Here is a 24,162-nt window from a genome sequence, read left to right as displayed (position 1 = left end):
CGGCACGGATTAAAAGTGTACCGCATTTCTAAAATAGGAAAAGCATAACCAAGTGGAAACAATAAGAAAACGACACATAAAAAGTGTTGGAATTTTGTGAGAGAGTAATAAGAGTTGTGGAAATCTTGTGTTTGAATCCCCATTGTACCGTATTTCTCTAAGGAATAAAATTTCTTAGTGGTCTGCAAGTTGTGGAAAAAAATATGTGCTTAATACGCCACGCGTCCTATTATGCATACATATTTAATTGACCGTGATCGACTAATGCTCATTTCATTCAGAAATTGTCATGAGCTCCACTACTACTAAAACTGCATAAATGCAGTTTCAGTACTGGAGATTATGTATATATAGCAATTACCCAAATTACGGAAAACTCCTTCCTTCTGTCAACAAAATATGCAGCGTACGTCAAAGGAATCATCATTAAGGGCCTAGATAAAGTTGCGTTTTCATCGTGGGTGTAACTATAAACGAAGCTATTACAGAAGAAGGACCGTCAGTATCATCAATAGGACATTAATTCCGTAATGTTCTACATACGTAAAACCATGACTATGCCGAGTAGTAGGCAAACTATTTATTTAATCCAACAATTTTTTTAATCTGAGCAATCATGCAGCTGACGCCAGCCATATTATATTATTCTGTAATGCGTACTTAATTACAATTCCAGCTTACCTGAAATTGCAGCTTATATAAGTATATTTGACCGGTTACTAACAAAACCAATTATGTAAAGTTACATAATGAAATAAATATAACATCAGCTTAATTTCAGCCAATTCATCGCACTTTTTCGGAAATTCAATTCAATTTTATAAAGTCAAAAATTATATAATGAAAGCAATTGATACAGCTAAAGTTATCTTAAACATGCAGGAAGAGGTTAATGATATCTTTGCTGATGATGATGGTGATGATGACGCACGCATGTCACCTCACAAATCATAAATCTTCTCAACAAATCTTTTAGTGTATGTTGTATGTAGCCCTGAAAACTAACGACAGTACGCTAATGTGCCACATATTGCACAATCCAACACCACAAATCCAAAATTTGTTTAAAGAAATTGCCGATTTATCGGTGCAAATTTGTAATGTCAAGAGTCATTGACGTAAATTATACATACATACTTTGTAAGAATGTCTCAATGGAAGTAAAGTAGTACATACATAGGTCTAGTCAATTAGTGCATGGCTTTACTAATTGTCGTCATTCAGGGGGTATAAATACTTACTGCAGATCGTGAAAAAATCATTCAGACATAAACCTGATATCAAAATCTTCTCTAAAAATTTGAGAAATTTCAAAGAATATTTAAAAAATCAAACCTCAGCCCTTACATATTTACATATCAACATAGATATTTTCTTGTTTTCAAAGATTTAAAAACTAAAAACTTTAATCAAAATGGTTCACATGAACGTTGCTTCCCGTTGCATTTCTCGTCACCAAGCCGCTGTCTTTAGGGGAATGGCAGTCCTTCCGATGGTCATCCTTATGGCCTTCGTCCTGATCGCAGTCATTGCTATATCGTCTCCCGTCTCTGCTGAAAGCATGCCAGTGTCCCAAACGGTAAGGCATTTAACTAAAATAATAATAAACCGTCGCAAACGCGCATACGGAAGTAGCTTCAGACTACTTCACTCCAAGCACTCCCACGACATCGCGGGAACACTTGATTTTACTGTATTTCATCTATACATTCAATTTTTTCAAAAATCTCATTTTGCCCCGACCACACCCCCTAGTGATAAGGGGGTGTGGCACAACTCGGGAGCACTTTATTCTACTGTATTTCATCTATGCATTCAATTTTTTCAAAAATCTCATTTTGCCCCGACCACACCCCCTGGCGCCCGGGGGGTGTGGCACAACGGGGGAACTCAAAATTTCACTCCATTTCATCCATAGATTCAATTGCACTAAAAATCTCATTTTGCCCCGACCACACCCCCTGGCGACCGTGGGTGTGGTCCGGTTGCACCCAAAAGTTGATAGGATCCTCCCCCTGGGGTATTATGTATGATGGCGAAAACCGATTTCGATTATCTTTATCCGTTCTCCCGTTATCCTGCTGACAGACAGACGGACAGACAGACAGACAGACAGACAGACAGACAAAGTCTTCACATAAAGTAGCTGAAGCTACTTAATAAAATTAACGAGTACCATGATAGATTCTTAGTTATTGCGGTGCATCGAAGTCAACCGGATGGATTTGATTTGAATTTCAGCCCGCCTCCAATGTTAATCAAATGGGCACGTGATTTTGGCGCGTAGAAATTCTGTCCGGTTGACTTCGATCCACCGCAATATTTCAACATAACTATTTTGTAAAAAAATGACATCAAATTAAATATTTTTTAACTTAACAGAACTATTTTGAAGCTTTGGGACCTATCTCCGATGTTACAAATGATTTTCGAGGCTTGGAATACTGATTCGATTACAATGGATTTTGCCAACCACCTGGATCTGCAAACGTTCGCTACTGACATTGTTCCATTCCATGACAGGATTTGACTATATGTACGATATTATGTAACCTAAATAGTCTAAGAAAAATGTATCTAGTCATTGATATATTTAAATGTATGAACTCGAGTGTTCTAGTCCTTCCCAACATTCCAAATGTTCTTAATTATTTTGTGGAAATAAATACTTGTGTATGCGTAATCCAGTGTATTTTTCAATACCAATTAGTATATCGATTTATTCTGAAAAAAATCTAATCTTGCTCGGTATAAACGTGCATGTGACATATTTTATAATTACATAGCCATAACTCAATAGCTTCCTATTTTTTTATTTTTTTGCAAAATTGGCATGTGAAAAACAATGATTTTCATAACAATACTCTTGGCAACATACTGTTCCACCCAACTTTTTCTTGCGTGGACGCGTAACGTGGTCTTTGTTTTTGATCAATTTGATCGGTGTTTTAATCAAAATGCTGGCTGTCTCCTTTAGCATGTTCTTATTCGTTCTTACTGGTTCCGTTTTGCCAGTTGTCGTTGAACTTAATTCGTTTGTACTTATCTGTCTTGCTTTTAAATTCAATGCAGATTGAGGACTTTCACTGTGAAACCATAAAATTGGATCCATCCAATTGTGACAAGTATGAAGTATTGGAGCCAATTTTATTTTGAGCTAAAGCCCCAAATTCACACAAATTCATTTGATGAGTTTCAGGTATTACCATAAACATTTAAATAACTTCTACAATATTAGTTATTTGTACCTTTGATAGAACTGCTAATAAACTTTTCCCATAAATTGATGCTGTAAGAGCAAACTCGCTCTTAAAACGTTGATCTTGATCTTGGTTACCAAAACTAGAGAAAAAAAATGTAATTACTAAAAGCAACCATTTTAGAAATAGATTCATTTTCTGTGTTATTAGCAAATTTAGAAAAAATCGGAACATATGAAACCTTAAACACTCGGAATGACGTTCAGTTTCCACCGGAAACTTTCCGGTGTACAAACTGGAGAATACTATATTTAGACTCATTTGTTTTTTGCTCATTTCCAGATTATGCGTGTTGAATGGAATTACGCGTAGGTACATGAATGTGAACGCATCACTTTTTTAAAATCCGGCTTTCAATGTGTTACCCAAATCTGTCTTGATATTCTTCATATTTGTCTGAAAGAAACAAAAGCTTGGTAAAACACTAATAAAACACTAATAAAACACTAATAAGATTTTGGCATTCTACCCATAAATAAGTATGTATGTAGACTGCTTTAGGGTAGCATAGACATTGAAGATTGTAATCTTCGACTATAATTATCTAATCCAATTTTTGTTTAACTCTGCCAGTAGAAATTCTATTCAGAGAGAGAATATGCATGTACATATATGTACAAATGCATGTATTACTGCTCTTGATATTTATGTAGATGATAGAGATGGGATGCGACCCCTGGATCTGCATAGGGCCCATCCATATATTACGTCATCAAGAATTCTCGATTTTAGCACCCATCCACCCAACGTATGCATTAAAGGAAATTTAACATGGGACAGATAGGAAGACCTAACCCACCCACCCACTAAAATGATGACGTAATATATGGACGTTCCCATAGCAGTCCAGCCTCAGTAAAAAATACTGCAAAAAATGCATGCTCTTTCAACTTTTTCCACTGATGCATACAAATATCTGTATACAGAAAAGTTATTTGTAACATAGGGTAAATGCACACGTTGGGATTTGACAGGATCTAAAAGTTCTCTTCTAAACGGATTCCCTTTGCAATACCAAAATATATGTCCATGAATAAACGCGTTCTCAAAGTGCACAAAAAACTGGTTTTATATAATTTCATGCATTGCTAACCCAAAATAATTTCCATGCTCAGGATAAACAATAATATTATGTGACCAGCCATGTTATGCACTGCTGTTGCTATATTAAGCATGTTTTCTGTTCTGGATTAAACGAAACTTTATTAGCAAATAACATTTATATTTGTCTAAGTTGGTTACATAATGTACATATAGCACTAATCCCTTGTACAGTACTAATGCTACTGCTACAATTAAGTTTTACTGACTTGACATCAACTCTGAAGGTTATTAATCAAATCATAGTTTGTTGATCGGAATAGCGAATTTTTAAATAATTTATCTGAGATTTCTTACACTGAAAAACAAGTTCTGCACATATTTCGTTATAATTAACCGTATTGTTGATGTCTGCAAACTTAACATGGAAAATACGAGCCCGACAAACGAAACACTTCCAGTTTTTAAGGAATTAACTCTTGACTCGATTTCGAAATCGGGAGACGAAGAGCGGAATTTTGCGCACTTGAACAAGAAAGCAAACGCCCGTTTGGAAAATGGGAGCAGCTTGCCTCCCTCTTGGATGCAACATTTCAAACCGGAAAATATGGCTTGTAAACCATTGGAAGAAATTGATCCTTCGTACAAAAATGAGGTATGTATATACTTAGCAGCAATTTTAAATTGAACATCTCAGGATCAATGATGTAACTTTCATGTGCAGACATTTATCGTGATTGGGAAAGGAGGCACGATAAATCGGATGTCCATGAATAACTCTCTCTTCCTCCTGCATCCCTTGAACCCCTTGAGAAAAACAGCCATCTTCCTGACCACGCATTACATATTTTCAGCCTTCATCGTTGCTATTGTTCTGCTTAATGTTTATCATTTGGTAACGAGAACTTGGCAATGGTTCGAGTAAGTCGATTAAGAAACATCATGTTCGTAGTTACATGAAAAAATTCAGTATTTTGACATAAATAATTCATTAATTTAATTTTTTTTCCTATAGCTACTTATGCATATCTATTTACTTTGTGGAGTTTAGTCTCAAAGTTTTAAGTCGAGGACTTTGTCATGGAAAATTTACATGCCTGCGAAATCCTTGGAATTGGCTGGATATCTTGGCGATAACGACGTCGTAATTAAAACTAACTTTAATCAGAATTTCGTACTTTTAATATTTTTTTAAAAGTCAATGTCTACATATGATACTCTTTACTCCATGTACATACAGGCTCGTTGGCTATGTTGTAGGGATGGGTATAAAAGCTATTCTCATCCTTCAGTGGTTCAGACTTCTTAAAATTGTTCCTTTGATTAAAGGTAAAAGTTTGGTACTAAATAAAACTAATAATATTTATGTCGATGAATGTCCAAGTTATTTTGAAAATTTTTTACAGTCATGCGTGAAGCATTTTCAATAACATTGGCGTCTCTTGGTCGACTATTCTCTGCAATTTTGTTGGGCTTAATGACAATAAGTTATTTTGCCTCGTTTGGCTTAAACCTGTACATGGGATCCTTGACTCAAAGGTGTATCAAAAATATGGAACTACCAATAACTGACGACAAAGAGTGGGTGCAGCATCATTCAAATTTCAGCAACTGGATTCCCGATATTTTATGTGGAAATGCAACTTCTTCAGGGTATTTAAGAATATCTTCGACTTAAAATGTTGCCATGTGAAACTCAAGATTTGTAATTTATAGATTGTGTCCTAACTCGTCGATATGCTTACAAGGGTTTGGAGCCAATCCTGATTATAATTTTACAAATTTCGATACATTCATTTCCTCCTTCTTACAAGTGTGGAGAATTATTTCGCAGGATTATTTGGAAGTTTTAATAGCACAGGTGAGCATTTTGATTCAGTTTGTAAACCTGAGACAATGCTTTATACGCATTCATTAATAATCTTATTTCAGATTTTTGCAACGTCAGGATGGCACGTCGTCACCGTTGCATTTTTCTTAGTTATATATTTCTTTGGAACATTTCTCATTGGATCATTTGCTCATGGTTTGATGGGTCAATATCTTCAATCCACCTACAATCATGGAACTGGAGGCTTCTGTCGATATGAAAATAGTACTGTCAAAAGCGACCCTGTTAACACAGGGCCGGTTGTAGAACCAACTGCGGACGTTACGATGGGAAGTGGTGCTCCAACTTGGAAAGATACCATCGCAAAGATTTCAAATTCTTTCGGATTCGAAGTGTTTATAACTTTCGTGATTCTATTTGATGTGTTTTGCTACTTTGCGAACATGTCGCAATACGAAGTTGAAGCGCCTGTGTTTACGCACAACAATTCTCTGGTACCCAGTGTATTTCATTATATGTATTTATAGATTTGCATACACAACTTTAGAGTGAGTAGTGCTGGAAAATAAGGTCTATAATTGTTATTACAGATCGTGTTTTTTATCTACTTGGTCGAATTTGTCTTGAAACTGATCGGCTCCGGGGCACAGATTTATTTTAAAAACTATTGGAACATCTTTGATTTTGTCATCTTGGTTCTCACAGCATTAGGAGAATTTAGCAAAAGAGTGCACCAGTTGACAACGTTTGGATTTCTGATATCTTGCGTAATTTACAAACAGTTAAAATTTTCAGAATTACTCTTTTCCATTAAAAAATATATTTATTTAATAACTATCTAAATCATTGTTCAGATTCGGATATTCAAAATAATACCTCGTTGGTCAGGTCTGCAAAACTTAATCAAATTTACGGCCCAAACTCTGAAACAATTTTGCGGATTTTTTGGAGTATCGTTCACTTTCTGGGTCCTGCTAGCACTCATTGGAATGGAATCATTTGGTGATGCTTACAAAGAAAACCGTATGCAATTTCATGAAGAATTTGTGCAAAATTATCCAGCTATGACTTTACCTACATCCGCCATGTATGCTTCATTTCAGAACACTTATTCCCACACGGGGCACTTCCACGCTTCCACTTTATCTCGTTCACGCATTCCTTCCTCCAAGTATTTCGATCTTGGTCTAAGGAAACCATAGAATTGTTATGGGATTGCATGCTCGTGTCGGGTACAGTTGGTTGTCCAATATATTTTGCAACTGTACAACTCCTCGGATTCCTTTTCATAATGACGATCGTCATTAGTGTCGTTCTGCTGACTGTAAAAACTTTGGAGAATAGGAAGCCAAACATGGACGGTACCCCATCAAATAGTACATCTACCTTTACAAAACTTGGCGAATTGGTACTTTTAAAACCAATGGAAGTGATCAACGCAAAGTTTGCTCCGAAAAAAAGGTCAGAAGAGGTCAAAGTTCTCCAGAGGAAAGATAGTGAGGAGACGTCCCCCAGCGAGGATCGTGATGATATTGAAGGCAAAATTAGAACTGGTTCTACTTCACAGGGCGGAGGTGGAGATTATCTGATAAAAATTAGAAATTGTGTCAACAGCAGACCCGTCCTCATATTCTCTGTCCTACTCATTACATTTTCTTCACTTTTATTGGCATGTTTTTTTTAAATATTTGTTAAACATTATTAATTATGACATTTTTATTAACTTCAAATTGGCTGAAACATCCCCAGACTTATGAAGGACCAGTCCAATCTGCGCAAGTTGATACTGCCAGTTTTTCTACAACCTTAATTTTCTACACGGACATTATATTCGTAATAGTTTTCTCGTGCTTGCTTATTTATAACGCGTTTGACCAAGGAGTTTACTTTTGTCTAACCTCGGTGGCTTGGAATTTAGAACTGTGGATTATTTTGGTAAGAACAATTAATACAGATGACAGATACGTAATTAAGGTAAACCTATCAAATTTTGATGTACAAATTCCTGCAGGAAATTATTTTACATTTATCTTTTGGTCCATGCCGTGTAATGGCATTCTGGTGTTCAACTCTTATCTTAATTCGCTGCCTGCGTCCAGTAATGCTTGTCTTAAGAATTAAAAGATTGGAGGTATTAAATCAAAATATTTAAATATATATTTATTTAAATGCCATATTAATTTTATACAAAAATTACGCAGGTTGTCCTGCTCACCTTGCGGAATCAACTTCAAACCACGTTCACTTATATTTTAAGTTGTATCTATATTTGGTTCTTTTTTGCCATCATCATGAACCAATTGTATCGCTATGGCTTTTCATGGGTACACAACATCTAAACACTTATTTTTGAAACCTAGAAAAATATTTTAATACTACACTATTTCTACATGCAGTGTGTCAGTCCGGATTCTGATGATTTTGAGTTATCTGAGAAGCTCAAATATAACACGGATAAGATGACTTGTATGATACACAACTATACATGGGAGACTACGACACACCATTTTGACAATGGATTCGAAGGTTTAGTCGCAACATTTCTTCTACCAACGAGAAACGGATGGATTTCAATTCTCCACAATGCATTTGATGCAAAAACGACAGGATATGTGCGTATGGAGGAACTAATTTGCAAATAGCTGGTGAAGTTACCATTAAAAATTTGCCATTCTTAGGGTGACGTTCCCATGGAAAAGGAAAACAATTTAGAGAGATCAGTTCCAGTATTCGTCGCCTTTTACATCTTTGGAATTGTAATTCCAATAAGCATTGTCATCGGCGTTGTGACTTTTACTCTTCGAAAATCTAAGGTGGTTAAAGTTACATTTGTTGCTAATGTTCCAATGCAAACTAAACTACATCTTTACATGTCTCACTACAGGAGTCTTTTTTCACCATTGAAACCTATAAAAGATATTTCGAACTTAATAAACAGTCTGCATTGGAAGAGCCGACACCGGTCATTCCCAGACCTGAATCAGCCTTCAGAGGAAAAGTGTACGATCTCGTCACATCCAAAGCATTTGACATCATTGTCATGGTCATCTTAATCCTGACTTTTATCATATTATCCACTGAAAGTTATAGAGCATCGGATTTGGAGGTGATTAATAATTGAAGATCTTGTCATAATTACATAAATATTTATAAACGCTAAATATTTGCAAAACAGGTGCAAGTTTTATATCAATTACTGCTCGTTGTCCTGATCCTACTCTTTATTGAACTGGTGTTAAAGCTGATTGGTCTTGGGAAACATTTTTTTGCATGCGGATGGACCCGACTGGATTTGTTCATCTTCGTTTTGATGGTGCTATGTAAGAACGATCAAATTCGTTCAAATTACCAGATATAACTTATTTAAGCATTATATGTGACTTATTTCTGTATGCTTTTTCTAGCAATGATGTTTTCCGACTTGGTTCACAAGTATATAGTCCATCCAGTAATTCTCTTATTCATACGAATCATCCGAATTATTCGTTTCCCGATATTTTCTTCGCGACTTCCAGACATAGAAACATTCTTCAAATCATTCTCCCTTGTAAAACCTGTTTTGACAAATATTCTCGTGTTTCAAATTATTCTAATGTATTGCTACTCGATTTATGGAAAATACGTCTTTGGACATGTGGCACAACAACAATCTGAGCCCACAGAAGCACATTTTGGAACACTTTCATCCTCGTTCCTTGCTCTATTTTTTATTTCAGCATTTCAAGGCATTGATGGCATTCTTGTGTCGTTATCAAAGGAATATGATTGCGAAATTGGTCCTGAATCAGAAAATCCTTGCGGCGATAAAGTACACGCAGCATTTTTTGTTTTTTCATATTTATTTTTTAGCATTATTATTTCGATCAACTTTTACCTGATTTTTATCCTGGAACTTGTTTCTCAAATTAATTTAAAGAATGGTGATACTTCTGGAGACCAATTCGGCGATATTGAGCTTAAAACAGTGGATGCAGATGAAGAAAGTGAGGCAAAAGAAATTGCATAATGTGATTGAACTGTGTTCGTTGTTTCAAACGTTTAAAGCATAACTATATTTACAACATAATATTTATTTAGGGCAAATATTTTTGACACTTGGAATTTAGATTATTATAATACTATTTACTCTATTTTAGATATGAGTATTATTGGTGGATCTTCCAGGAATACACTAATTAAGCGTGAATTGCAAGATATACATATACATATTTCATAAATATTATCCTTGTAAATCTTGGCCAACTAAACATTAAATGATAAATGAAAACTTAAAATTACGTAGTGCCTCATTTTACTGGCTGATTGATGTATTTATTTATTAGTTCATTATGTCTGGTTATGATACAAGAAATGTACAATTTATTGATTTGAATATGTACAAGTGATGTTACAAGTGGTTGATGAAGGACTATTGGCTAGCGTTGATCAATAGTTGGAGTGATTTTAGGGCGTTGATCCTCCCTTCGCCGTGGTGATAGTTGGGAAACTGGTTGTCTGGAATACCACTACATGTTTTCTCCTGATCAACGAGGTCTTGGTCGACTCCTCTTCGCATGAAGCTAGTCACATTTGCATAAGAAAGATTTATGTCATAGGTCAGAAGGAGAGAGATGAGACCGCTGACATGTGGGCACGCCATACTCGTTCCGGAAAGAGCTCGATAAGCATCATCGGCTGTGTTGTAGGCGGAAAGGACGTTGGATCCAGGCGCAGAGACGTCAGGCTTCATTCGGCCATCGGTTGTTGGGCCGACCGAGGAGAATGAGGACAATTCGTCGGAAACTGTGGTGGATGCTACACCAATCACGTCTCTGTCTCCGGGCGAGTTGGCCGTGTTGCAGGACGGTCCCGAATTTCCGATGGAGAACAATGGAATGATTTTCGCTGTGTGGAAAGCAGCAATTGCACCATCAAACCTACATAATTGAAAAATTTAAAATAATAATAAAACCTGGGCATTAGTTAATTGCACGAGAGACTCACCAAGTAGCACCGCGACCACCTCCCCAACTATTTGAAACAAGATTGGGAGCTTTTGTGCAGTCAGGGGCACTGCCATCAGGTCGAGTTGGGCAGGCGATAAATTGAGCACATGCCAAAAGGGCGTTCTGGGCACAAGATGAACTCGCACATCCGCGACACGAGGTCCATTTTGCATCCGGAAAGACACCGACACCCAGTTTCCCAGCGATAGTTGCAGTGGTGTGAGTTCCATGACCGTTGATGTCCATGGGCAAAGAGTTGGCATCGTAGGGGTCAAACCACCCGTAGTCTCCAGCCCAGTTGTCTCTCAAGGCTTCGTGGGTGTGGCGAGCTCCGGTGTCGATGGTGGACACGACTACTTGAGATCCCTTAATCGACAAACTTCCAAGGAGTTCACGAGCTTCTGGTGCTTGGATTTTCCGAACTCCCCATTCATGCTCTGGAATTGGTTTTCCTCTTAGAATAGGTCCCTCAACGATCGTGTCTAGTTCAATGATTTCCTCCAACTCCAAACTATTGACTTCTGTGAAGGAGGCGAGGATCATGATGAGATCCATGGTAGCACCCTTGACATATACCTGATTGGTGATCCACAAGGATTTAAATTCGAATCGTCCCTGGAGATAGGACCTCACATTGGTTTGGACTCGAGTTGCAAGACCTATGAGGCCCGAGTGCATGGCGTTAAGAATTTCATCTCGAGATGCATATCGGGATTCTTGAACGGATTGCAAAATTCCTTCCATCCCCTCGTGGAATGTAACGAAAATGTCGGCTGTTTCGGCTTGCTTTGCCAGGCGGAGTAGTCGGTAGTCAATTTTGGAGGAGTCAGGTCGTCCTAGGGCAAAGGCGACGAGAGTCAGAACCAATATCAGCTTCATGTTGAGAGTATTGCAGCTTTAAGCGTTATCAAGTATGTATTGTGAAATTCCCTCTGAGGAGTTACGCATATGCTTTAACTGTTGTTCCTTTTCTACAGGTGACTTGCAAGTCAATGATGTTCTTATTCGAAACTGGGGAGACTTTTTATACTCAAATTGTCCAGTCTGTTGTTGTCGTTATGCAAATAATCAATCAATGTGGCGAATATCAGTGTATGATTACCAGTGTGAGTGTCCAGAAGACATTGGCATTGGGTTATTTTTCGCCAAGTTTGGCTTCATGTTTCAAAGTTGTGCATATATGAACTTCATAGGAGACAACGATACATGTACCGATGTACAAAAGCTTTGTCAATGACCTAAAAACAACTGATTGTGAATTATGCACGACACCCTTCAGCGTCAAACTTGCTACCGTATGCAAATATTATCGCATTACTTTTGACTATCTACGCAATCAAGAGCAAGTTCCTGTGGAAACTGTGGAAAGATAAATATTTATCTCTCATCTTGATAAATATCAATAAACACATAAATTCATATTTGGTCTCAATTCAGTGCTATGTAAAAATATAAACAAACAATTCACTGAAAATGCATGCATGCATACATATATTTATTTGAACTCTATTGAACTGTAAGTTTTATACAACGCAAATAAAAGTGAACGCAAAAGGTGCATTGTTGAAAATATGTAATTATGTATGTATGGCTGAAATGCTGAAATGGGGGGGGGGTTTCTAAACTGTTTTTCAGATTATGCGCTGTTATGCTTGGTAAACAAAATTGTTCGTAAATTAATTTACCAACAATTTTGTGATATATACATAGTAACATTGTACTATGTAAAAAACTTTTTCTTTAATATTTGTATATAATTTGCTAACTACAAATTTTCACGTCTTCATTTGATGTGCATACCTCTTATACTAATCTGAATCGAGTTTGTTTATTGGGATTACTTCACATACATATGCAGTATTCACTCCACTAGTGTAGAAGCCCGTCGATAAGCCCGTGACCCCAACATTAGTGAAGTTAGCCTCTCCTGTTCTCTCTGCAGAGTGGAGAGAGAAAAGGAGAGGCTAACTTCTCAACTAAGCCACCGACCCAGCCAGCCAGCAGCGATACACTCGCCTGCTTTATATAGTTTAGAAGATGATTTCCATGGTCACCAACTGAGAAATATCAAGTTTTATCAAATTATTATGTAAACCAACTTTTTAGCCCGAGTCAGGGCTTATGGAACCGTCATGTCCGTCCGGCACGATAGAGCCAAAACGGCTGAACCGATTGACTTAAATTTTTACCACATGAATATTGGACAAAGTTAGGAAACGAGTTCGAAGATGGGTGAAATCGGTCAAGTGGTTGACCGATAGGGGTCGTCGGAGTGGGTGGGGTATTATGCACCAAAATTTCAAAGTTGTCGAACAGAGCTGAAATTTGGTGCAGAGGTTGCTAATGGTTCCTAATAGATAAAAATGACTTCAAGTTGGAAAAAGTTTCAATGTGAGGGACCGTATGGGGTGGCCCATACTGATTTTTCAAAATCTAGACATGACATCCCGCTCGATTCCAAGGAACCTTTGTAGGATTATGTAGTACTCGAGGGGGTAAATCAGACAGCACCAAGTTCACTTCCCCATGCGTCCCACTTAGGGTAGGGGGTGTGGTCGAAAAAGCCCCAAAACGCCTGTTTTACAACCTTCAAATGCATGAACCGCCCGAACTATGCGAGCAATATTCAGCGGTCAGTCTCAACTTACCCCCAGGGAGGGGGGGTGGTTCGCCCCCCTGGAGGTGTGACCTCACAAAAAAAATTAGGCGCATTCCCTGAGTCACTCTGGTCAAGAATATATTTCTATATATGATAGGCTTTGCTCCTTACAAATTATGAACAAAAAAATAACCATTTTGGAGTCTGTGTGACCTTCGGAATGTTAAATCCTGCCGCAGTCTTGTAATGTCTGGCAATGAGTCGGACAAAGTCGTTGGCCTTAGCCAGCGGCGTAGCCAGGATTGGGCTTTGGACATAAGGACATAACACGTCCAGAGCTTGATTGAAATCAATGTCCAAATCTTCTGCAGGTACATGACCTGTAATACAGTAAAAATTAGTTGCCTGTAGTTAATTTCTTAGCCGTTTGGACAACAGACCTTTATGAACTCTCTCGCTACGAGGATTGAAGTCTTCAGGAAATGTAATCACACCTCCATCTTGTTGCTGTCTCAATGCGTCGCGGAATTTACGTGACACTCCGATAAGCACAATTTTGTGAACAGACAACTTCTCATCGGCTACAATGACCGTGGTGTCGACATTCTGTCGGGATTCGTACTGCTCGAAGAGCATATCGCAGAGATTGAATCGGCCCTTCTTCCTTTCCTTGGTGGCGATGATGATGATGTCATTGCAGGAGCTGAAACTTGTAGAAATTTAAAATATTGATTCCATAGTTTATATTATTAAACAAAATTAAATAAAGCCATTAAATTAATTAATAATTACAAATTGTAATTTACAATAGCTCATTACCTTAACTTGATAGTTAAATTGTAATTGTATTAAACTCAATTTATGAAATAATTTTGGTCGAGTCAACTGGACTAAGTTTGAAGTTAATTCATACAGATATCAAAATATATTTTTTTAATTTAATGTCAATTAGTCGCAATAATTTAACTTGAAATTTAATCGAGTATCAAGTGTGAACTGGTAGTTGACGGGTTCAACTGTTATCACCTGCTGGTGGGAACCTCTCCACGAGAGTGAGAGAGAGATGGAACACTTCATCTAGTGAACTGGCGAAGCAAGTGTGGTGGCCACGAGCCGGTCGTTTTAGTCAAACCCTCGCGGGAAATTCAATCCTCGTCATTCAGTAGAATGTGCTCTCGACAAAAATTAAAATAGTTAAATTATTCTGTGTGCATTTATTTTTGAATTTGAAACGAAAGCGAGAACATTTATCTTATCTCAACTTGAAGGTAAGTTACTTGACCAGAATATATTTCTTATTACGATTTGTCTGCCACTGTTTTTTGAAAAACTATACAATTTTTTAATGACATTTTCAGGCAGGAAATTTGTGGAACTTTTCTTATTCAACTCTCGCAATGGAATTCCAACCGGAAGTAAACAATGTGGAACATATGGCACTAAATAATCCGATCGTAAGCCAAATAATTTTAGATGCAATTAAGAATTGATGTATTTTAATAAACAAGGTCCCAAAAAAGGGGAAATCTTAGTGAGACACGCGTGCAATAACAAGGAATAAATAAAACTTCCGGTGTCACATTTGCATCACCTCTCCCGGAACAATTTATTGCATGAACATTAAGTTTGGCATGAACGGAATTGCAGCACAACGCCAATAAATTTATTGCAAAATGTGTAAATTTTGGGGTTATTTGACCTAATGAGCTAATACATACAATTACGACCTTACTGACCGAACTCAACAATTACTTCCGAAAGAAATCACAAACTTCTATAACAAATTCGACAGAAAGATTTTCTATCATCTTCACATTTTGAATAAAACTTGGCCTTCCTCCTCCGTTCCTTCCTCTTTGCCACCTTTGTTCCGGTTTCTTCCATCTGCTTACCGCATGCACATAACCTCTGCTCTATGTTTGATGGATCTAAATTATGTGCAGATTTTTCGTGAACATGGAACTGAACAGTTTCTACATTGATTGGTTCAGTTAACAGATTTTCTTCATTTCTGGCATTAATTTTTTTAACTTGACGCAGCTCAGTATTTTTCAATCTCGCTCGTTGCTCCCAAACTTTTGCCATCCGTTCCTGTCTTGATAACTGTAAATTCACTTTCTTCTTTTGAGCGTATTCATTCTTGGCATCATTTGCAAAATATTTTCTGCTGACTTTTTCTGCAAGAATTCTGTGGAAAAGTTTTGTCTGCCTAGCGTCGGTAATTTTTCTAAGTTCCTCCTTCTCGGCTCGTAATCGGGCGATTTCTTCCTCCGCGTCCTTCAACTGATTAAAATATAACATTACTTTTTCCATGCAATGCATCTTATATATTTATTTCTTATTTACCTTCTTGCAAACGTCTAAGAAAGCTGCTTGTTCAACTGAACTTTCCAAAACCCAAAGTTTTGACCGCAATGTTCCATTCTCGACCTCGAGAATGCGTGCACGCTTGTTCGCCTCATAAAGCTTTCGAATAAGCCCAACTTGTTCTTTGACTAGTTCCTCCTCCTCGTCATAGCAAACTGTAGAGGCTTGAGATTGGCTCGACATGGTGCTTCTTTCGCAAATCTCGCTGAGTTTTTAAAATTTCGGGTGTTGCCCGAAGTTTGTTGTTTGTTTGTAAGTTTTGTTGTTTACCAAAATTTGTCAATTGTAACCATAGAATTTCATCAATTGGCATGCATATTCCGAAAGATTTATTAGAGCTGGGATGCAATTCCGTTCCTTCCAAACTTAATGCTCATGCAATCAATTGTTCCGGGAGAGGTGATGCAAATGTGACACTAGAAGTTTTATTTATTCCTTGTTATTGCACGCGTGTCTCACTAAGATTTCCCCTTTTTTGGGACCTTGTTTATTTAATACTTTTAATCGAGTGACTTTTAATACATCATGACATTCTCAAAACACGTTACATATAAAACTGTTTCTGTCTTGTCAAGATCATAAATTATGTAAAAAAAATGATATAAACTTATATACATACACATCCGCAGATCCATTTTTTACAAATCAAACATACCGGGTATTCACACACCCAGTTTAACAAATCGTGAATTTCATTCTCGTCAACTTGAATCTTCATTAATCGGAGTCGATATAGTTCTCTGAGTGCGTCTTCGTCACATGGGGCGGCATTTTTCTTGAGCGTCAAAATATTTGTCTCATTCACGCCGATTATGCGCAATCCACTAGAAGACTTGAGTCGGCTCAAGGCAACATACCCCTTCGCTTTAGCAAACTGGCGTTTCGATAAATCAATACTGGCGAAGTGAAGGGTTAATCCCTGTGTTTTATGAAAAACTAGCGCCCAGCACAATATCACAGCGAAGGCCCTCCTCTTAATTAACGTCTGCCTTTTTCCTGGATAGCAAGATTTTAATTTTTTAGTAAAGTACCTTGCACTTATATATGCCTTGAACATTTGTTTTATAACCATACCAGGGAATTCAAAAGTCGAACATTCTACCGGTACATATCCATTAATGTCCTTCTTACGTCCTCCCATCCCCCCATCAAATCGAACAATCAGAAATTGCGGTAGATCTCCAGGCTGAAGAGGTTCATCTCTAAGAGCAGTCCACTTGATACCGACCACTGTTCCAACACTCCCATTAACTAGTCCTGCAATCCACAATATGCTTAATTTTTTTTACAAGGAAACTTTATAGAAAATTTACCATCAGATAGACTCCAATTACGGCGAAGCATAATTCGACTCCCAACACCAATCTCAATAGTGGTTGGAATCCCAGCAGTGAGTCTTTCTTCCTTGGGAATCAAATTTTCAGGGCACGGCTCATCGTAATGAACTCCTGCGGCATATGTATCTTTTGCCCTCATTATGTAGGTTTTCTTATTGACTTTTGATAATTGGTCTTTCAATTTCTCTGTCTGCTTCTCGTTAAATTTGTTGACATCCGTGTTTGTAGGAAAAAGTGCCAAGGCATCCGAGAACTTTGCAAACAACTCATAATCTTCCAAGTCAAAAATTCGGGCTTGAAGAAGGCCTAAATCCTCCTGAGTGCACTGTCCAAACCTCAGTCGCTCTAAGAGTTGTAAGTACCGCGTGTCTCCAGTTTGCCGGTGGTTGGTGAAAAGTTCGTAGAAACTAAACAACTTCCAAAGATTCACTTCATGGAGGTAGGTGCTTGGCGGCTTAAATATCCAAGAAGCATTAATGGGTCGAAATTGCATAAGATCTCCCAATACTAAAATATTCAATCCTCCAAAGGGCTCATCATTGTTGGTTATTTCACAAAGACGCAAATGAATCACCCTTAGGCTTTGATACGATACCATTGACACCTCATCTATGATTATCCATTTCAACTGCCTCAAATTAACCCGTAACTCTTCAACTTGCTTGCTTTTTAATGGGACGTATGCTGGAATGAATCCCCTCTGTACTGGAAGTTTGAAGGTTCTATGGATAGTGGTTGCATTAATATTTAACGCGCTCATTCCAGTAGGCGCTGCTTTTAGTAGGTTGTGACCGTTAAGGCAATAGGAAGAAATTAATGACGCAAGAGTGTCTATCAAATAGCTTTTGCCTGTTCCTCCAGATCCAGAGATAGCAGCAATCATTTTGCCAAGGTCGGCTCCATCCAAGTAGCTTTTAACTTTCAAAAACACTTCTTTCTGCTCTTCTGACAGCGTATGGAATCGTTCTTGCAAATTTCCTACATCATTTATCGGCTGAAATATTTCATTCTCTGGACCATTGTTATCCTCATCTTCAAACTCGTAAGGAACGTAATTTTCTCCATCAATTAGCGGTGTCATTGGCTCTTCAAAATTTTGTATTCTAATCAGAGCTCTGTCAATCTCTTGTGCAAGGGTTGGGCGAAGGAAATCAGCATGAGTAGAATTCCTAAATTCACCTGATCTTTCTTTAAATGCATCAATTATTGTTTGAAAGCCACTCGTGATAGCATTTTCGTCAATAAATGGATAGTACAGGAGCATCATGCAGTAATAGTAATCTTCTGATTGACTAAGGGCATCAAAGTTAGGATACTTTACAATAGCTGGCCTTTTTCTGATCTTCATGACTGTTGCATTATTTAAACGAATAGTGTGTCCTTCAAATTCTTCTTCTTCCTCCTCATTTCCTTCTTGTAAATCTGCTTCAGTTTCGTCTCTCTTAGCTGCAATGTATTTGGCTGCGAACTCCAGCAAGCAAATATCGGCCAAATTCGTTGGACGGAGGCAATATTTGTCAATAATACTTAGCCCTATTTTCACATTCGCATTTCCTATTGATTCTTTCTGAATTAAATGTAATCTTTTGTTAGGCAAGTATGCAGGGATAAAGACAAATCCTCTTGAACTGTGACGCAGCTTAAGATGACATAACCGGTACGCCGCTTCGGGTGCACTAACTTGTCTTTTGTTCATTATCTTCATCGCAATACTAGTTGCCATCTGATAATATGAGGCCTTCGAGTTCGATTGGAGCTGTTGCATAATTATCTGAATTTCGTCTTGGATGTCTGTGGGCTCGGCCTTGCTGATGTATTTGGCAATATAAAATGCTATAGCATTTGCGTCCGTGACGAGCTGTATATCCATATTGCACTTCAAAATTTTCAAAAGGATAGGGTGGTAATTGTTGATGTAAGTTTCATTTTCATTCCGCTTCAGAATACAAAACCGGCCCTTGTTACGGTTAATGTCATCTTCCTCAAGTATGACGGTTTCCTTTGACACCTTTCTAGGAAAGTCGAATCTGCAATACTGCGTACGTGGGAAGCAAGTCTTGGTATGACGGTGTTGCTGATACTTCAATACTAACGACTTTAATTGTTCGTCATCCTCAGGAATGGAGCAGGACATGTTTGACTCAATAAGTCTTTTGCCCTCAGTAGAGTGATAATCGCGTGGGGCGTCTTTGAGCCAGAGCAGCATATGTATATGAGCAGATCCTCGATTTTGAAATTCAATCCGATAACTGTGATCGTCAACTTCGTGCCCAAAAATCTCTTTCCCACATTTTCGTAAAAGTGTCATCAAATTGTTGATTCGATGACTGAAATGCCGAGCAGACTGAACTGGATGCCGATTAAGCAGATCTGATTTCTTTTCATAACTAAGCGTGTTAACAATTTTCTCCAACTCCGCATAATTACGAGATTCTAAATTCTGCCGAATTTGTGTGATTAAATCGGCGTTACAATTTCCTCGCATGGCATCAGCAAGTAGAAGCCCGCAAATAGAGTCAGTGGAATTTAGATCATCCGATGATACAGTTAAAAATATGTTGGGAATGCCTCGCTGAGCAATCATTGCGATGAGGTCTCCTTTGTAAGATTTCCAGTACGATGCACCTCCACGTATAGCAGACATGTACAGGTGAACGTTTGTCAATCCAGGGTATTCATCATAATTTTGTACGCCATTACTACTGGTTCGCATTTGCCCGCATACTGCAATCTTTTGTTTCACTTTGTGCTCTTCCATTCTATTGAGGGCGTAAAAGAGATAACTATTATCCCAAAATCGTGTGTCATTGGACATAACTCGGGCTTGGAAATAGTCGAGTGGTGTGATTTGGACAGGTCTAACAGAAGAAACGCCTCCGCGCCCAAAGGGAAAGAGGTTGACAAACTTAATTCTTCTAGAAACGCTTCATGATTAGGGTATAGGGGGCGACCTTTCTCCTTTTCGATAAGAAGTGATGGTGTATTTTGTGCCTTGGAGGAAGTAACAATTTCTCCAATATCAGGAACACTGAAGTCAACATTATGCAGCAATGAATCCACCATAACGTTTTCCCCAAATGCTTGAGCTTCGTGCAGTAAATCTCTGAATCGGTCACCAGTGTCTTGAGACGTGGCAGGTGCAGGATTTGAATGTCTTGAATTATGACTGGTGGAGACAACAGCTTCTTCTTCTTCTCTTCGATACTCTGTTACTGTAATTACTGGAGTGATATTGAATAGATAATTAGCAGTGTTCTGACTTTTTGGATCATGTTTGGGCTCCAGATTTCTATGCACAAGTTTGGAAATTTCAGCTGCTGCAAATGATATTTCGAATTCGATAATGCATGCTAAGCCATTGACAGCAACCCGTCCATGCGGTCCCCTTGAATGACTGTCGAACAGATAAACATTTCCTACGTACTTCAGGATAGCCATTGAATACGATCCAACAGTAAGTATTGCAGTGGTGTATTCAGATTCTATGAAGTTTCTCAATGCTGCATCAAGGCGGAGAACTTGCGAACTCAATTGTCTAGCCAGACGATTGAGTTGTCCATTGACACTTCTTGCATCCGATTCATCAATAGCAACTGCCACAGTCAATGCTCCAAATATGTTATCAATTTGTCCCTGGGCTTCAAAAGCTGTAAGGAATTCTCCGCGAGTGGCTTTTTCTTGGTATAACTTGTCGCCACGAAGGAGAATATCATCTAGGGTATCTGTGGTCCAAGTCGATGGATTTTGAATGCAAGAGTAGGCCAAGCTCGTGATGGACATTGCAGTGCATTGCTTCCCTCGGCCAGCTTCATTAAATCTACCATGTGATGCTTGGTTGCAAGACGCTCGGAGAATTCGCCTGTTTTGTCCTAAATTCGAGTACGTAAGCATAGTAACTGGTATATTCTTGTTTGGCACCATTGCTTGAGTAACTGAAGCTTCGATTATTACTGGCTGAATTGCACTCTCATCCCTCTCACATATGGCAACATTTCTATACAGCCAATTGTTTTGTTTCAACCATTGCAGGGCTTTCAAAACGGCAGATGGGCGAACTCTGAAGTCATGCTGATTTTGAATTCCTTCAATTTTTTCATGGACGACCACAAACTCTGAACTGGAATTGGGTAGAGGAAGTTCTTGGCATATTTCTTTCAAGGAGTTTGGAAAATGAATGGCTGAACCCTTTATTGCTTGCTGTCCTCGTCCTTTGCTGAGATAAAATATCTTCATAAATGGCCGGACTTGAGAAATGAGTTGAAATTCAGGAGGCGATAGGCACTTAATCACTTCTGGTATTGTTTCCTGTTTCATTCCATTGAAGAAGGCTTGAGGTGGGATATTTTTCTTCTTTGCTGCTCGATGGCATCTTTGGCATAAATGAAGATGTATAGGAATACAATCAAAGTGTTCGTGCAAAAAGTTTAATCCAGCAGTTGAGAGAGCTTTCAATGTATACTGCATGCGATGGCACAGGTCACAAACTTTCTCTGGATATTGATGAACTGCTGTATGGAATTCTATTGTACAAAATTGCAGCATTGATGAGGAAGGGATATCTTCGATGTCAAGGTGGGGTCGTTTACGTGGAGGGCGTCTTGTAATGGGCTCGTTTCGTCTTCCCTTTCTTTCATTCCCAGTCGTCCCCACAAAATTAGAAAAATGTTTACTCCACCTGGACAGGCTGAAGCGAACTACATCGATGTTAGGAAGGTTTAATCTCAAAGCCACGTCCCCATATAGTGAGGTTCCATGTTTAGCATGTACGTTGTGGTTATCAGACAAGCTAAATGATGTCAGGATTTCTTGATGTGTTTTTCTTTGAAGAAATTCCTGTAGAAGTTTCACAATAACCAAATCTTTAGAATAATACTTGTTTTGTTTTTATATTAAATTTTTGTACCAGATATGACGTCTTCACAAATTCACGTAGATATTCTCGGTTTGCTCGAGTGTTTTGCAATCCGAGTTTTGTTACAATATTTCCGTAGAAAGAATTAGGATCCGGTACTACATAATTAGTTGGCTTTTGTTTTAATTCATCCTCAAGTACTGAAATGATCTCCGAGTCTCGCAGTCCAATGAATGGTGTCAACGGTGACAAACACGTGGACTCGGTACAGTTAACTTCCTATTTCGAAAATGAGATCAGTTTTAATTTCATCACTTGAATTTTGTTTGTATATTTTTCTTTACTTACTTCGATACAAAATGATATGACTTCTTTCAAGAATTTTCGTGCGTGGAATGTATTTTCTTCTCTTAATTTGATTAGAGCCATTCCATACACCGATTTTGCTTCGCAATAATTTTCACCTCGCAGATCACCTCCAACGGCATTGCAGAGTATGTGATACGGAATGTTGAACGCCATTTCTTATGCTGGTATATGTATATGAATTGCAATCGTCAGCATGCGACGGTAAAAGTTGGGCGGTTGCATAGGTATAGACTGGCGGGTGGAGCTGTTTTTTTAATTAAAGAGTGGCGGGTAGTGCTTGTTGCACAAGTAAAGAGTGGCGGGTAGTGGTTGTTGCACAAGTAAAGAGTGGCGGGTAGTGCTTGTTGCACAAATAAAGAATGGCGGGTAGTGCGGGTCGCCTAAGTAAAGAGTGGCGGGTAATGCTGGTTGCACAAATCAAGAGTGTCGGGTAGTGCTTGTTGCACAAGTAAAGAGTGGCGGGTAGTGCTTGTTGCACAAATAAAGAATGGCGGGTAGTGCGGGTCGCCTAAGTAAAGAGTAGCGGGTAATGCTGGTTGCACAAATCAAGAGTGTCGGGTAGTGCTTGTTGCACAAGTAAAGAGTGGCGGGTAGTGCTTGTTGCACAAATAAAGAATGGTGGGTAGTGCGGGTCGCCTAAGTAAAGAGTGGTGGAGTGGTGGGAGTAAAAGTTGCAAAAGTAACGAAAAACGGGCGGGGCGGTAGCATAAGCAAACAGTAAGTCTTTGATTTGCTACTGTTTCTTATAATGATGTCATTCAAATTACGATTTGGTTGCAACCAGTGGCAGCGGAAGTGTGGGGACGGAGGCTAGTCACTCATTTTGTCATCTTATCTAGCTCTACTCATTTTTATCTCCTTCTTCTCTCCACGAGTGGCCGTGGAAGGGTGTGGACAGAGGGACCTTCCCTCGGTTGTTCGATGTCCCCGTCATCTGCCGCCACAACTTCCGTGGCCACTGCTTGCAACTGCCTTTTGTCGTTTGCTCCACCGCGCCAAGGACTAACGGACCAAAGCCCAGAAAGGCCGAAACCTGACGGACTATGGCCCAGAAAACCCAAGGTGAGGTGGAGGAAATAGTCGCATGCTGACGACGGGCTAAACTTCGTAAATCCAAAATCCCAGGTGTAAAGGAGTAAGACAATGACCATGTAACGCAGTTTAGCAATACTGTTGCATTTACAATTTGAATGGTTATTTTGTGGGAGTGTTTTCTAATTCTTGTGTTGTTAGTCTTGCGTCGTTGTCAATGACGATTTCTTCAATATCTTACTTTTAATTTCTGAACTTCAAATTGGAATAACTAAGCCAATTCTTAGCGGATTTTGATATATTTATACTTAAAATTTTCGGGATAAACTGCTCTACAATTCGTGGGTATCAAACTGTTAATAAAGTTTGCCAGTAATTAGCAATAATTACAAATGTGTTTTTAAGGCCACATTTTTGCCCATAACTCCGGTCAAAATCACAGAATCGCTTAGTCGGATCAGGTCCCTTTCTAGATTATGTAACAATGGC

The 24,162-nt window shown here is 38.5% G+C and overlaps 3 protein-coding genes and 1 long non-coding RNA gene across 6 annotated transcripts in view; 2 read left to right on the top strand and 2 right to left on the bottom strand.

Moving 5' to 3' along the window:
* Positions 1-2,690: 2,690 nt before the first annotated feature.
* Positions 2,691-4,286, bottom strand: LOC110857550. The gene is made up of 4 exons (XM_022106141.2): positions 3,730-4,286; positions 3,442-3,656; positions 3,249-3,342; positions 2,691-3,157 (listed from the first exon to the last, which is right to left on the bottom strand). Exons 2-4 carry the CDS (start codon positions 3,576-3,578, stop codon positions 2,813-2,815), a joined length of 576 nt encoding a protein of 191 aa, XP_021961833.1. The 5' UTR covers positions 3,579-3,656; positions 3,730-4,286; the 3' UTR covers positions 2,691-2,812.
* Positions 4,287-4,416: 130 nt separating this feature from the next.
* On the top strand, positions 4,417-10,409 carry LOC110841991 (sodium channel protein type 4 subunit alpha B). The gene is made up of 18 exons (XM_035853029.1): positions 4,417-4,956; positions 5,026-5,222; positions 5,317-5,445; positions 5,542-5,630; positions 5,708-5,954; positions 6,018-6,162; positions 6,234-6,626; positions 6,723-6,899; positions 6,987-7,155; positions 7,236-7,801; positions 7,882-8,067; positions 8,144-8,263; positions 8,334-8,456; positions 8,529-8,744; positions 8,811-8,945; positions 9,017-9,238; positions 9,308-9,452; positions 9,537-10,409. The coding sequence occupies exons 1-18, from the start codon at positions 4,726-4,728 to the stop codon at positions 10,136-10,138; spliced, it is 4,092 nt and encodes a 1,363-aa protein (XP_035708922.1). The 5' UTR covers positions 4,417-4,725; the 3' UTR covers positions 10,139-10,409.
* On the bottom strand, positions 10,259-14,794 carry LOC110841992 (bacillopeptidase F). Of its 3 annotated transcripts, none has more exons than XM_035853034.1 (5): positions 14,536-14,794; positions 14,157-14,425; positions 13,910-14,096; positions 11,116-11,953; positions 10,259-11,048 (listed from the first exon to the last, which is right to left on the bottom strand). In XM_035853034.1, exons 3-5 carry the CDS (start codon positions 14,091-14,093, stop codon positions 10,541-10,543), a joined length of 1,530 nt encoding a protein of 509 aa, XP_035708927.1. In that variant the 5' UTR covers positions 14,094-14,096; positions 14,157-14,425; positions 14,536-14,794; the 3' UTR covers positions 10,259-10,540. The 3 variants fall into 3 exon arrangements, with proteins under 3 accessions (XP_035708927.1, XP_035708932.1, XP_021943389.1); XM_035853039.1 differs by having other exon boundaries at positions 14,157-14,419; XM_022087697.2 differs by lacking the exons at positions 13,910-14,096; positions 14,157-14,425; positions 14,536-14,794 and having other exon boundaries at positions 11,116-12,325.
* Positions 14,795-14,909: 115 nt separating this feature from the next.
* Positions 14,910-24,162, top strand: part of LOC118433922 — a 10,277-nt gene continuing 1,024 nt past the window's right edge. The window contains exons 1-2 of the long non-coding RNA XR_004833672.1: positions 14,910-14,984; positions 15,079-15,170. This is a non-coding gene — a long non-coding RNA (uncharacterized LOC118433922). The remainder of the gene's footprint in view (positions 14,985-15,078; positions 15,171-24,162) is intronic.

This window comes from Folsomia candida, unplaced genomic scaffold, assembly GCF_002217175.1.
Source record: "Folsomia candida strain VU population unplaced genomic scaffold, ASM221717v1 Fcan01_Sc001, whole genome shotgun sequence".
Classification (NCBI taxonomy): domain Eukaryota; kingdom Metazoa; phylum Arthropoda; class Collembola; order Entomobryomorpha; family Isotomidae; genus Folsomia; species Folsomia candida.
Note: the sequence above shows the minus strand (reverse complement) of the source record. Positions and strands in the feature narration are given on the sequence as shown.

Excerpts from the sequence above, each read along its gene's own strand:
- LOC110841992 (XM_035853034.1), bottom strand. The coding sequence starts at position 14,093 with ATGTACCTGCAGAAGATTTGGACATTGATTTCAATCAAGCTCTGGACG. Across the intron at positions 11,954-13,909 it reads GTCACACAGACTCCAAAATG|GACGACCTGACTCCTCCAAA; the intron begins GTTATTTTTTTG and ends CCTTTGCCCTAG. Across the intron at positions 11,049-11,115 it reads GGTGGTCGCGGTGCTACTTG|GTTTGATGGTGCAATTGCTG; the intron begins GTGAGTCTCTCG and ends TCAATTATGTAG.
- LOC110841991 (XM_035853029.1), top strand. The coding sequence starts at position 4,726 with ATGGAAAATACGAGCCCGACAAACGAAACACTTCCAGTTTTTAAGGAA. Across the intron at positions 5,955-6,017 it reads GGAAATGCAACTTCTTCAGG|ATTGTGTCCTAACTCGTCGA; the intron begins GTATTTAAGAAT and ends TGTAATTTATAG. Across the intron at positions 6,900-6,986 it reads TTGGATTTCTGATATCTTGC|ATTCGGATATTCAAAATAAT; the intron begins GTAATTTACAAA and ends ATCATTGTTCAG.
- LOC110857550 (XM_022106141.2), bottom strand. The coding sequence starts at position 3,578 with ATGTACCTACGCGTAATTCCATTCAACACGCATAATCTGGAAATGAGC. Across the intron at positions 3,343-3,441 it reads CGTCATTCCGAGTGTTTAAG|TTTTGGTAACCAAGATCAAG; the intron begins GTTTCATATGTT and ends TTTTTTCTCTAG. Across the intron at positions 3,158-3,248 it reads TATTAGCAGTTCTATCAAAG|CTCAAAATAAAATTGGCTCC; the intron begins GTACAAATAACT and ends TTGGGGCTTTAG.